Consider the following 13,653-nt stretch of genomic DNA (forward strand, 5'->3'; position numbering starts at 1 on the left):
AATAATCCGCCGCTAGGTTCGTAGTGTCTTTTAGCTGAAAGTCCTTGCTAAAGGAAAAATAGTTCTATAAATTTTACGACTTTTTCAGGAATATCGGCCATAAAAATGGTCAAAAATGTACGTATTCTTCGTAGAATTTGTTTTTACGGGGTCTAGGGTAAAAAGAAACTGTTAAAATATATTATTAGCGAAGTGGTTTCCTCACAAAGCGACAGCGTAGGAAGCGGACTTTTACCCATAAACGCTATAACCTCCATTCGTGTTATTGAAGTATATACGAATAAAGTTGTGTCAGATGTGGCTATCGTTTTAGAAAATACGAAAAGTGACGTTAAGTGTTATTTTTTAGGAGCATATGAAGTGAACGAGTGAATTGATTAATAATTTTAGCATGTGTTTGCAAGGACCACAGTGTATTAAAGTTTCAGAAAATGTGAAAAAGCATCCGTTGTTGATTATAACGGCGGGGTGTTGGCAACGACAATACAAAGGCTAAAAAAGACCGGCGGCAGCAAAAGCTCGCCACAAAAATGAGTCAATACCGTCAGGATGGACCGAGCGCCGCCGGTCAGGGCCCACCGACCGCCGGCGCGGGACCAAATGGGGCTTTAGATGGTGATACAGAACAACCGTCTTCGGGAGCCGCCGGTGCCGGTGGTCAGGGCTGCCAGCCATCAGATTCGAACGCTTACAACGTTTCGGACAATAACGCTCCATCTGGGCCCCCTTCAGTAGAACAACCGTCACCTGGTGGTGGTTACGCGCCTTTTCCGTACGGTAGTACCTCGGGACCGCCGGATCACGCGTTCGGGCCCAGGCAACAACCGCCGTTCGGAGGCGGGGGCCCCCCTAAACAATTGCCGCCGCCACCGCAACACCGTTTTGTACCGGGCGCCCCACCGCCTCCGCCGCAATTGTCGCAACCGCCTTCCGGCCCCACGCCGACCCTTAATCAACTATTGCAAAACCCAAACCCTGTGCCCAATCGCTACCAAAACAATTATGGACATCCCGAGCACCATTATAATCAGTGGCCACCACAAAAACATCCACAAAGTTATGGATCCGGACCAGCTCCTCCCTCTGGTCCATATAGACAACAAACTGTAAGTTATTCAAAATTGTTTCAAGAATCTTAGGAAATACAGCATGTTTTCTAATTGCACTTTGTAGGGATATGATTAACTAAATTCCAATTCTTCTTTACATATAAACTGATTATATTATTTTATTATGTTTATAAACAACACCTTCCTAATAATCCAATAAAAATCTTATGTTTGTTAATCAAGGAAATAATGACCTTGAACTTGCTCTAATATGTGATTACATGCCTCCCACTTATTATTCAATCAGCTGACTTGTTGCATTTGCCAAACATTTTTGCATTCTTATAAATAAAGTTATGCTTATTAGTTGGTGGTTAATGATGTTTTATGCACATAAATACTCAATAAATTGTATGTATATACAGGTTATAGATAGCCATACCATTTTTAAGCATGATATTTTCCAAAGTCAATTTTCAATTTGTTTTGGGTGTTGGTGCAGACTAATCTCAGTGATATGAAACTGGAAGAATATTTGTTTATGCCTTGTTTCATATTATGCCCACCAATGTGCTGGACCTGAGATGCTTTGTTTAGTTCTAGATTGATTTATATTAATATTTATTATAATTTACTAATAACTATAAAAGAATAAATTGTAATAATAAAAATATACATTTTACACTCTTGTTAAATTAATAATTATCCTTGTGATAATAAAATACTGCTAAAACTTCTTGCAATGCATGTTGAAGTTCTAAACAGTGGGTTTATTAAAACATTAGAAAAACTCTACATCAAATAAAGTATATTTAAAAAAAAATAATATGTTTACAATATTTGAATGTAGCTTTACATAAAGAGGTTAAGTCCATTTAACACTAACACATTAGTTAACTTAGGCACTCTTTAGTCTAGAAAAAAGAAAAACAAAAACAATAAATTTGCCAAACAACTAAGAAATACATAAACTCAGCACACAACCTAACACATGTTTTTTAATTTCAATTTATTGAACAAACTGTATAGCATGATACATTAAAAGTATGCCTTATGATTAATACAGTTAAAAAACAATGGACATTAAATGTCTTCTCTGTGTGCTCACATTATTCCTTCAATTAAATCTCTATTTAAAACTGTATTACTAAGCTAAATACCCCAAGATTTAAGGATAGTTATCACTATTTTTTTACCCAATTCACAATGACTTTTTGACTGTGATAAGGTTTTACTCTGAGGTCCACAGGCAAAGCATTAAAAAGTTTTGTGACCAGACCAGATGTTACAGATGGTATTAGAATATTTGGCCACTCACTATTTCTGGTATTCAATTTATGATGTAATTCACTTTAGTATTTCAATTTATTTAAATAATAATTTTGTTGGATACCTTCTGTTTCTAAAATACATGATTTTCAGGACATATTTTTGAGCTACACATAAAGCATTCATAACATTCTTTTATTTCCCAACACAATTAAACCATAGCTTATAATAGATTTCATCCATGAAAAATATACCATTTGTAATGTAATAATGTCCAGCATATTTCTTAGTTCATAAAACTTAGTATTTATACATTAATTTTCTTATTTTTCTTGTGACATGAATTAGGTGGGTTTATAAACTTATAAGTCAGATTTTCATCAATATGAATTCACAAATATTTAACACTTTCTTTTCTTTTTATTGCTTTTTCACATTTACAGTTATTTATGTCTATAATACAATTTGATTCATGAAGTGTAATACTCTGGATATTTGGGAGAGTATTTTGAGTCAAGGCAAAAGTTACAAAATTAGTTTTATCTACTTTCAAAGAAAGCAAGTTATAGTCATATCAATATTTAATTTTTGATATAGCTATTTCACATTTTTTTCAACTTACTACTATGACAATATCATCAGCAAAACTTCAACTGAAAAAACAATTTTTACATAAAAATTAAAAAATTAAATAATACCTATATATATACATATCATTATAGCATTGACTAATAATATGCTTCCAAATAACTACTTACAGATTAAGCAATAATTTTTAAAAATTTACAAAAAAAATATATCTTTATATATCATTGATTAATTCTAATAACAAATTATTGATTACATAATTCTTTAAAAAAAATCTAAAAGAGTTTAACACAGTTATTTAAATAATCAAATAGAAAAAAAAGGGAAGTTATTTGATGAATGACGGTGAAAGGAGTTTTACTTTTTTAAAGGCCCATTAACTGTTTTAACTTCATTGCAGTTTTATGGCGGTGCCCCAAGTTCGGCACCGGGTGGGTACGATTCGCGGACGAGCTGGCCGGGTGGTCCGCCACCGCCCTCAGGAGGATCATCTCACTCCCAACACGGTCCAGGAAGTCCCGGCCAGCCACAACCAGCACCACCACAATCCCAAAACCAACCGCCGACCTCGCAGCAACCTCAACAAAACTCTAACTCCAGTTCAGTGCCTGTGAGTCAACCCTCTCCCCAACCCACCCAACCTCCTATAAGTCATTCTCCTGGTCCTGGTCCTGGGGGTCAAATGCCACCCAGTCCTCAGCAACATAACCATCAACAACATCAACCTCCTCCTGGACATCAACAAGGATTTCCAAGTCGGCCACCACCACCTACAACACCTAATGCACACGGACCAGATGCAGCGGTAAGTTGATCAGCTAAATAAGTACTCTATAAAAAAAATTTCAAGTAATAAATTCAGGTGACTCAAATTGAATTTCACCTTAAATCATTGGTATTAATTTTCACTTGCAATGTACATCCTACGTAAATATCACACAATAACCATTTAATGAATGTTTTAACCAAAACATTTAATAAAAATGGATAGTAGTGGGCGTATATCTCCTCATATCGGTTTTTTTTTTTTAACTAGAACATCAAGAGAGCAATTCCCTTATTTGTTTAGCCATCTGAAGTGTGGTTAAGAAGAGTTTTAGCAGACAGCTTAACTTTCCCTTAATCTTTTCGAAACATCTCGCTTAAATATCGTTTCGCAACATCCGCCTGCTGTCAGATGCGGTAAAACTGGTTAAAAAGAGTGGCCTAAGGCAGTTAGAAAGGAATTATTAGTTTTTTCAAGCATTCTTGAGCTTTCAGATGAGTTTTGTAACATTCTAGTCTAAGTCTTTATTTTATTTATTTTTGCATTTGTTTACTATTACATTAAAAATCTTTTAATTAAAATTTAACTCATTTTTGCTACATTAAAAAATGCTGGTCTCTTATCTATCTTTAGTGAGTCAGTTAAAAGAAGTGACTTCATCTAATCAAGTAAATAGTAAATGTTCTGACGTAATCCACACTAAAATTAACAGTGTCGATAAAAATCTGTTTTAATAACAGTTCGGAATTCCCGGAAATAATTCGTTATTTAACTTATCCGCCAACGTTGTTTTCGTTGAGTCAGGTTGTGTCAATTTATATTTTCTCATAATAATATTCACATTTTTAAATTAATGTTTCCAATGGACAGTTTAATTAAGAATGGGGACAAGTTAAGTTTTCATTCTCACTAGCTACGTTTGTTTAGAACGCGCGGATCTATTAGGTCCACGGATCAAATGATGAGACTATTTTTATTTAGTACAGCCCTGTTTACAAGGACTGATTCTCAGGGTTAAATTAATGCTAGGTTCAAAATGTTAATTGAAGAGAGTTTATTAGATAAATTCAGAAATATATTCAATTTAACATTTGCCCTTCACTCAAGAAATTATTTATGTCATTAAAATTATACCTGCAGGCCAAATAATAACTGTGGCAATAAAATTGGAAACAGATGGTAACAGAACACTTCAAAATGTGTTTAAGGACCTCTATGTAATGTATCTTTGTTTTTATTATATAGGTTCCCTGTGGTCTGGTTGTTCCAGTCAGGGAGGGACCTTGCCAATTAATAGTCATAGGAAATATTTATTGTATAGTGGAATTTGGTTGGTGGCTTTTTAGGTTTAAGTAGCTTGGAGCGTCAATAAACTATTTAATTTTTTTCGTCATAAAATTATCATTTTGAATAAACTTGTGTTGTAAACTGTTTAATTCTCACCAAATTATAACGCAATATCTAACAGAAAATAAGCGGCAACGTAGCCGTAACAAAATATATATTCCACCGCATCCGATTTTAAGTTCCCTCGTGGCAAGTTTATACAGCAAGAACGTAGTGCGAGGTTGCCACTTATATTCCAGACCTCCAACTCCAACGTGTTATCGATTAGGAATCATGCGAATGGCAACGGCGTAAGCTACATACAGTACGCTGCACCGGGTTTTTCTCTTACGTACTTTTGTAATATGACGTTCGATTTAATGTTGTCCCATTCTTTAGTTTCGTTTTTATTATCGACTCCGCGTTGAACGCACAAAACTTGTTTGCACAATCATTATTTAATTGATTTGTTAACAAGGGTTGTTTTGTATGCGGAGTAAACATGCTGTTTACGGTTTTAATACATAAATATTGTAGCAGTGTGATCTACTTTTAATTATGGTAAAATCCATTAGGCACATGTTAAAAGGGACCTGGTGTCCTTGGCTCTTATTTTGAATGAAACTCGTAGATCAGTTATAAGGTTTTCCGATTGTCATGTGCAACAGGAAAGAAAGATAATCTCTTCGTTGCCGAATTACCTGAATTGAGCTGGACATTAAAATCAAATTAAATCATAAGGTGATTTTATGTTATCTTCATTATCATTTAGATATCTCTCTGCAACCACGTGATTTGTCTGTCATCTATAAAATCCCTTCATGCGGAAACGCGGCTCTAACGATTCCAGACATCTCAATGGAGCACAATTTATCACCAGTTAACGATTTTAAGCCTCTCCGCTTTTGATATCAAATTTGGATAATGTTCAACGTTTCTGTGCCGCTTTGAGAGTGCACACGCTGAACTTTACGGCCTTGTTAAAATGCTCAATTTTTCTTTACTCTATTGTCCTTATCATACTTTTAAGTGTATTTTTAAATGGATATCTATTTCTTACTTTACTATTTCTTTCCACTCTAAGGTTTGATAGGCACATGTAGATATAACCTTGATATTTTTACACTTTAAAATTAAAACCAACTTTAAATTTCTTTAAAAAAAATATTCTCAATTATTAAAAATGTCACTTTAAAGCGTTCAGTTCCTGAAGTTAATTTGCCTCATTATTCTTAACTAACTTTAAACCTGATTTTCCCCGCACAAATTTCCAAAGTTTAAGGGATTTAGTAGGGATAAAGTTTAGCAAATTATTTCTGCCTTTTCATGTTGTGGCATTGCTTGCAACTAGGTCATTATTATTTCCTTTTTAAAAAAAAAATGTAGATGTATCGAAGATCTTCCCTCAATTAAAACGTGGCAATTTCCCATCGGGGATTTTAAGAGCTGCATCCCTCGATTCCAAATGGGAAAGTTTTCTCCAAGTGTTCGGAGTAATTCAAACTTCCGAAGCGGTTAGACTTGTCGTCTTTGGTCTGTGCCGCGAGATTCGGAATTATCTTAATCTGGCAGAGCCATTGAAAACCCGAACTTGTCAACGTACAAACATGTTAACCCCATTCGTAATTCCCTTAGCATTTATTCGATTTACTGGGAGGGAATGAACACATACGGCGAACTACGTTTGAATTATTTCGGACGAGGGTGGGAAAACATGTCCCCATTTAACGTTTATTACGATAACGTTAAAACGATTAACGATTTATTTATTGAATGAATGTTTGTATCGATGGTAGTCTATAGAGCAACACACCTTATTTATCAATGTTTATTGACTTAAATAAATTTAATTATAGCAAATAAACTGGATATATTTCTATTATCGGAAATATGGTTTTCGAAAAGTAACTGCTCGCATTTGTTTTACATTCCTGATTTTTAATTCTTTAGCAGAACCAGAATGGGAAGAGGAGGTAGGGGAGCAGCCTATATTAAAAAAATAATTATTTATTAATTCATACTATTTTCCTATGTAATGCTTTAGCTGTTTTAAAATCTGTAGTTTCGCCTGGAGATTTAATTTCTGACCATAAAATAATATTTTCTGGGCTAAATCTCTCTAAAGTTTCTTGTGTGCCAAGGATTATAAGATATAGAAACCTTCAAAATTTTAATATTAATGATTTCTTTGTGGATATTTATGTCCTTCCATGGCAATAAATTATTCCTTTCTCATTATGGTTTTCAAATTACAGCCCTTAATATAATAAAATCATATACATGTAATAGAACTCAACATTCAAAGTGATCTCAAATTTTACTTGGAGTACAAGGCTTGATACAAACAATTTTTGCTAAGGAATTTCTCATTACTGTAATTTTCTATATGATTTTGTGACTTGTTTCTTTTAATTGGGTGAGGTAGACAGGATATTATATAATTTCTTCTATTGTTGAGCCATAATATGTTTAGTTTAATTTCCCAAATATGGTTTAATAGTTCATCCTTACTTGGTTCAGTAGAGTAGTTTTTAGCTAGACTGTGACAAGTGGGGCCTAAGCAAGTTGATACCATTTCATTTGAAAAGAGGATGTAACATTGGAACATCTTTGACACGCGTCGTCTGAACTCTTTTAAAAATCATCCTTTCGCGTCCAACGTGAGTAGGTGAGTATCTGACAAAAACAAAGCAATCTAATTTTCAATATATCAGGGACAGCGGGGCTCCAGTTTCCATCCAGAGACGGCAACAACGGCATATGGATATTACCGAGTTATCTGTCAGACTTCGAAAGCAGTTTATGCCTGTTCCCTTTTTCCGAATCTGCCTCGAATTTCCTCTTGGCTTCGCTCGTGAAAGGGAAATAAATAACGGGGAAAAGGGGACAAGGGACGGACCTTTACTGCGACTTACTTTTTTTTGTTAACCCTCATTGTGTTTTTTATCCGGGTTTTGGTTTCCTTGATAGGTAATTTGTTTGTTGTTTGCCTTTGAAAAGGTAACAGAAGGAAGTTTGTAAGCTGCTTTCTGTCTCTGACTATGATAGGAATCTCTATAGACGACGCAAATATGATTTATCTATCAATATGGCAACGTAGCGAATACGCCGGCCCTCGGTATAATATTTTTGAACAGTTTCGCCTGTCTTCTCGTTTGAAACGAGGTTCGGCTGCTCGGCTTAGGTTGTCTTCAACCGCGTTGTTGCCAGGATACACCGTTCGCGACGTTGCCGTTCGCGTGTCGCCTCGGACCGTCGGACGGGAAATTCTGTTGAGGTTATCGGGCCTCTCTCGCAAACCGCCGTCGTATTCGCGTTTTAAAAACTTTACGATTTTATGATTTCGATGTTTCGCCCCGGCATTTTATTTTCATTTTAGTGTTAGGTGTATAGGATTATATTTTGTTGCCGCTTTATGCTCGAATTTTGGCATGGAAGCCTGCTTACCAGGTTAGTTTTAAAAGCCATTTGTATTTGCTTTCTACGATTTGTATTATTTATTGTATAGAACCAAGAACGCTATAAAAACATGTTAATTTAGTGTCTATCAATTACAATAATCTGTAGAAATTTATTCATTGTTCTCATCCATGTAACATTCCACGAACCCCTAAGTATGTAGTCTTTAGTCACTAGAGATTTAAAAGCTTTTTATTTTGGGTCATTTGCAAAACTTGAGAGTCAGATTACACCTTTTCAGACACACGCTTCCGAAACACTTATTCTAGACTTAATAGCATATACAAGAATATATTTACCAAATTCTTATTAACCATTTTTTTCCTTAATGCCAACGACATGCCTCTTTCCATACAATTAAATCCTTGTCAATATGGTAACCATACTGTTGGCTTGCACAGCTATTTAGAATAACTGATGGTCTGCAATAATAATTGCTGTTTACTCATGGCGGAATACGTGATTAACAATGGATCGTTAGGATTTCTGGTCCGTATAAAAATGTGGCCGTCTCTGACGATTTTAAGTATCTTTGACAGCCCCTATTACAAAATATAGATGCGTTTGGAGGAGCTGTTAGTACTGGATTGTAATTAATTAAATTATTTTGGTAATTACTTTATTTTTTAATTGCATTTTTGGTCATGAAATTTCATAGATAGCCATATAGATGCCAGTAAGAAGAATCAGATTTAGACAGTTTACATTCCATTAGAACATTGATCCTCAAATCATATTTTAACTCACAAAAAAAGGAATCTCTTATGCTCCCACGTTTACTTACCTATCTATAATTGATCAAACATCCTGTAAAAATTCGCATATTCCGCTTACATTTAATATCAGTTTCAGTAAACCCTTTTAAAAAAACTATGTAAAACCGCTGACAATTCATAACATAAATAAATTGCATTTTTTCCCAACTTGATAACGAGTTAGGCAATCGTGCCGAGGAATTTAATTCAAGTCATTAAGTGGCTTAAAATTGAATGGGGCGCCCACACATTTATATCCAATATTATATTTAGGTTATATTTACAAATTGTAAAGCCAGCAGCTGATTTTTATTATGACTGGCTTGTAAACACGGCAAATCCACACTTATTTTCAGATGAACTAATTCGGGCTCAATGTCAAGTTTATGGGATCTTAGACTTTATTGTCGATTTTTAAAAAGGAATGTAGACGTAAATTAATCCGTTGTTAGATTTAACAAACCATTAGCATTTTTTTATTAATGGCTTGTATAGGCGAATTTAAAAAATTATAAATTTAAAACTCAGGCCACTGTTTATAATTCTTTGAAAATTCCCAAATTTCATATATTTTTTAAATTAATTTATATGCAATATAAACTAATAACTGATAACGTAATTCACAAGACCGTGGTCTGCCGGCTTGATAAACTTGGCCGATACAAAATGCAAATTCTTATATTCCCGGCTTTTTTATTATGTAAAAAACGCGATCGGTTAAACGGTGCGAATAAACTGTTACATAATCAGTTCCCTGACCTTGCCACAGTTTGCTTTATCTGTATACTCTAGTCAATTATAATGTCCGGTTTTGGTTTATTGTATGCCCGTGAGGATCTTGCATTTCGTATTCCGTTCGGGTTTCTCTCTCACTCGCTTCAAATTGCGGACACCCTAATTACGGCCATTTGAAATCCATCAAGGGCTACAGCCAGTTTGGGTGATATCCCCTTTGTATTTTATGTGTTCATTTTTGTCTATTGGCAAAACTCCTTGTTGATTGAACATGTGATTTTTCTTCCAAAATTACTAGTAAAGATTCTTAGTTCATTTGGTTCAAAGTAAAAACAAGTGCAAATATTTCAAGAAAACTTCACACCAAATTCTAGTCAATTGGCATACGTGTGTATCTACGTATCTGTCCGTTGACTGGCAGATGTAAATTTATTACTCTCAGTCTATGCATTTGCATTTTTCCCCCATTAAATCGCGAAATCGGAGATTTCCAATTTGTCCGGGTTTATGCTTTGCTGCTGACTTACCGTTACGATTTTACGATGCATCCTAGGAATGTTATTAGTGTTTTCACGCGAAATACTTTTTATTTAACCTCATCTTATTAGGTTCATTGCGCAGTCGTTTAAACTTTAATATAACCCCTTAGAGCTTTGTAGTAGCTCCCAAACAATTTAAAACTTTAGCCGTTCAAGTTCGCATGGCCTCTTTCTTCGGCTTCATTCAGCTACACGCTGAAATATTCATCGAATAAATTTATTCCATGCAAATGTCATATACGGCATACATAGACCTCGTATATGCAGATCCCGTTAAGCCTAATTCAATTCGCTTTTGTGACGTGTTCAACCATAACAGAATGATTCGTTTTAGGCTTTACTATGCTCACTATCATCTCATCAGATCTCTTCTTGACGAGGTCACTGGCACATTTGTAGATCTGATTAGAATTTCTTTTTTTTTTGTAAAACTGATTGCATTTGGTGTAAAAAATATCAACAAACACCTGCATTATTACATTGGGATTCAAGTAGGGTGCCCGGTGCCATGTCACGACCCTCCTCAATATACGTTCTCAAATTTTCTTGCTCTACTGGCTTTCGCTCTGATATTAAATTCGACCCTCCCTTCGTCCCTTATACGCCCTCGGACTAACACAATGTGCCCGTTATCTCTTGCCAATGTGAAGTTTCACCCTCGCATTCGCTGTATTCGTATGTACTGTTTTTTCGTTGTTGCAATAGCAAGTTTTAATGCAGTTGTTTTTGACGAGATTTCGTTTTTAAACTATTAACGAAAATTGAAACGACGTTAACCGACGGCTTAAGACTGAAGTGGCGTGAACGTAGTCTGGCAATTTCCAGTTTGATCCTATAACCCATAGCGTCGGCTCCGCTGACGTAGTTAAAGATTTTAGAGAGGAGATAAGCGTGTTGCACTTTCTCCCGTATGGCACCTCTCTTCCGCAGCCTGGAATAACAACGGCTGGCGTCGTTAATTGATTTCAATTTTCTCGCTTTTGGGTTTAATGTCACGCCTTTGGGATGTATGTATGTATGTATGCAAATTAATTTAACGTCGTGTTTGAATTAGATTTTTATTCTGGAATGTGCTGTCACTGGATTAAAGTTTAATAATGATGGTTGTTACTTACTGGTTAGGAAACTAAAAACGACCAAGAATGAATGCGTTCTGTTTGAAATAAAAATGTTCTCACGGGTGCAGTGGGGTTTTCCAGATTTATCGCAGAATTTAAATGGCAATAAATTTGAAAAGTTGAAAACTATAACCGTAACTCGTGAACAATGAAAGGCAACTGGCGATGAATAATAATTATTGCGCCTTAAGTGGAACGAAAATCTTTATAAACTGATTTCATTAAAAACAATGGGAAAACCAGGTCAAGGTCGAGTATTATGAGAAGTGACTGAATTAAGTTATGTAATAATGACAATAACAACAATATTTAGAATGCACATTTGCTTAAGTGATTATAGTCTGATAATGAACGTCGGTGTTCTAAAAAAAGCATCAGAACTTGTATTTTTAATATTTGTTTTGGCTCCGGTTTATTAACCTTAACATTTTAATAATCACACAAATAACGAAATTAAAATAGCGAACAGGAATTAAATCAATAGCGCGGAAATATCCCAGTTAATAACGTAAAGGTTTGTTTTTTTCCCGTAAATTCCAAACAGTTTTTATTAGTCATCCCTATGCTATTTATTACCTATTATTTTCGGGAAATATCCAATATAGCACAAAGTTGTAGAAGTAATTCAGTTGGGGCTATATTTATGGTTTTAAGAAACTAATATAGTCATACCATAGATCTAAGAGAGTCATTAATATTTAGCACTGATAAGATTAGGTAATAGAATTAATAAAATGAATGTAGTGCTACTATATTTTATTGAAAAAAATGCAAAAATGTGTACTAAACTATTTGCAGATTTTAACACATAAATATATATGTAGTAGTGTAATTTACACACCTACATTTACTATAATTTAGTTGCACTCTTACTGTCACCATTTAAGTTGATAATTATGCTCTCTTTGAGTATTAGATCTATATTTAGGTCATTTTTTTTAATATATTTTACACAGCTTTTCCCACTTATTGTTTTTATATTTTTAAATTAGGATTGAATTAATTCTTTAACAAGAAGTTAAAGTTAGTGAAACTTATTCTTCCTTAGCAATGTTTTAAGTTCATGCCATATGTGCTCAATTGGATTAAACATGATATAATAAAATGGCAATCTCAACACCTTATAACCCATTACTTTTTTATTGAAAATAATTTTAATACTCAAATAATTGCCTTTTCATATAATTTTCTTCAAAATAAAAATCATTCTTTATCATATTATCCTGGATGGTAGCTTTGCCTGGAAGAAATAAAATAATTTGTCTCTTGTTGGCAACTTAATATCTTAATTTCTAATGGCTAAAGTAATGTAATTGAATTGTTAATGATCAACATAAACTAGTAGCTAAATAAACTAAAACCTAATTATCTAGGTTTTACAATGGGTCGTTATTGCGATAAGGAATTAGCGCATTTATAATTACTTTCTTATATCTATGGTATGACTATATATTATAATAAAACATATTGATTTAATTGGATTATTACACTCCTCACATCAACCAAATGGATTTATAACCTGCTTAAGTGTGTGACCCTTTTGACCTAAAATTATGAAGTAGGAGTGAGGTAGGTCGGAGAACAGGGTTCGGAATAATTATTTCTGAATAACGGGGCCGGTAATAAACTAAGCCTTGTAGTATAATGTATATAGTAAAAGCGTAAAAGGGGACCAAAGCAAGTTGGCTTGAATGATGCATCGTTAACGGAAACTTACAGGCGATAAAAATATGTTATTGTCCCTTGCAAGCCAGTTATTTTATCACTTGCCAGAAGGGTGGTTTAATGACCCTCACTGTCAAAAGAGCACAAGTGTTTCAAAATCGGGGTAAGCCTGTAACCAGTTCATATAAAATATCTCGTGTTTATCAGTTTTATTGAAACGCGGTACTAAAGTTTATATACTAAATCGATTTCCCTGATGTAACTTCCCTTAAAACTTTCTATATTTACTTGAGCTGCCACTTGTTGACTCGCATATACTGCATATATATGAATAAATGAAAGCCGAATGAACACCGAGCTCGTGTTATGCACACAAAACTTTAA

At 34.4% G+C, this 13,653-nt stretch overlaps 1 protein-coding gene and 1 long non-coding RNA gene across 5 annotated transcripts in view; one reads left to right on the forward strand and one right to left on the reverse strand.

Moving 5' to 3' along the window:
- The first annotated feature begins 29 nt into the window (after positions 1–29).
- The window catches only part of LOC126748117 (trithorax group protein osa), a 30,600-nt gene continuing 16,976 nt past the window's right edge, over positions 30–13,653 (forward strand). For 2 of the 4 annotated variants that reach the window (XM_050457133.1, XM_050457134.1), the window contains exons 1-2: positions 31–1,106; positions 3,307–3,711. In XM_050457133.1, the coding sequence (XP_050313090.1) occupies positions 531–1,106; positions 3,307–3,711 (981 nt within the window). In that variant the 5' untranslated portion in view covers positions 31–530. Of the gene's footprint in view, positions 1,107–3,306; positions 3,712–8,163; positions 8,449–13,653 lie in introns of those variants that run through there. The other 2 variants (XM_050457135.1, XM_050457136.1) reach the window with 2 other exon arrangements.
- LOC126748121 (uncharacterized) lies at positions 1,838–11,916 on the reverse strand. Its single transcript, XR_007664636.1, has 2 exons — positions 11,602–11,916; positions 1,838–4,112 (listed from the first exon to the last, which is right to left on the reverse strand). It is a non-coding gene; the product is annotated as an uncharacterized LOC126748121 (long non-coding RNA).

This window comes from Anthonomus grandis, chromosome 22, assembly GCF_022605725.1.
Source record: "Anthonomus grandis grandis chromosome 22, icAntGran1.3, whole genome shotgun sequence".
Taxonomy (NCBI): Eukaryota; Metazoa; Arthropoda; class Insecta; order Coleoptera; family Curculionidae; genus Anthonomus; species Anthonomus grandis.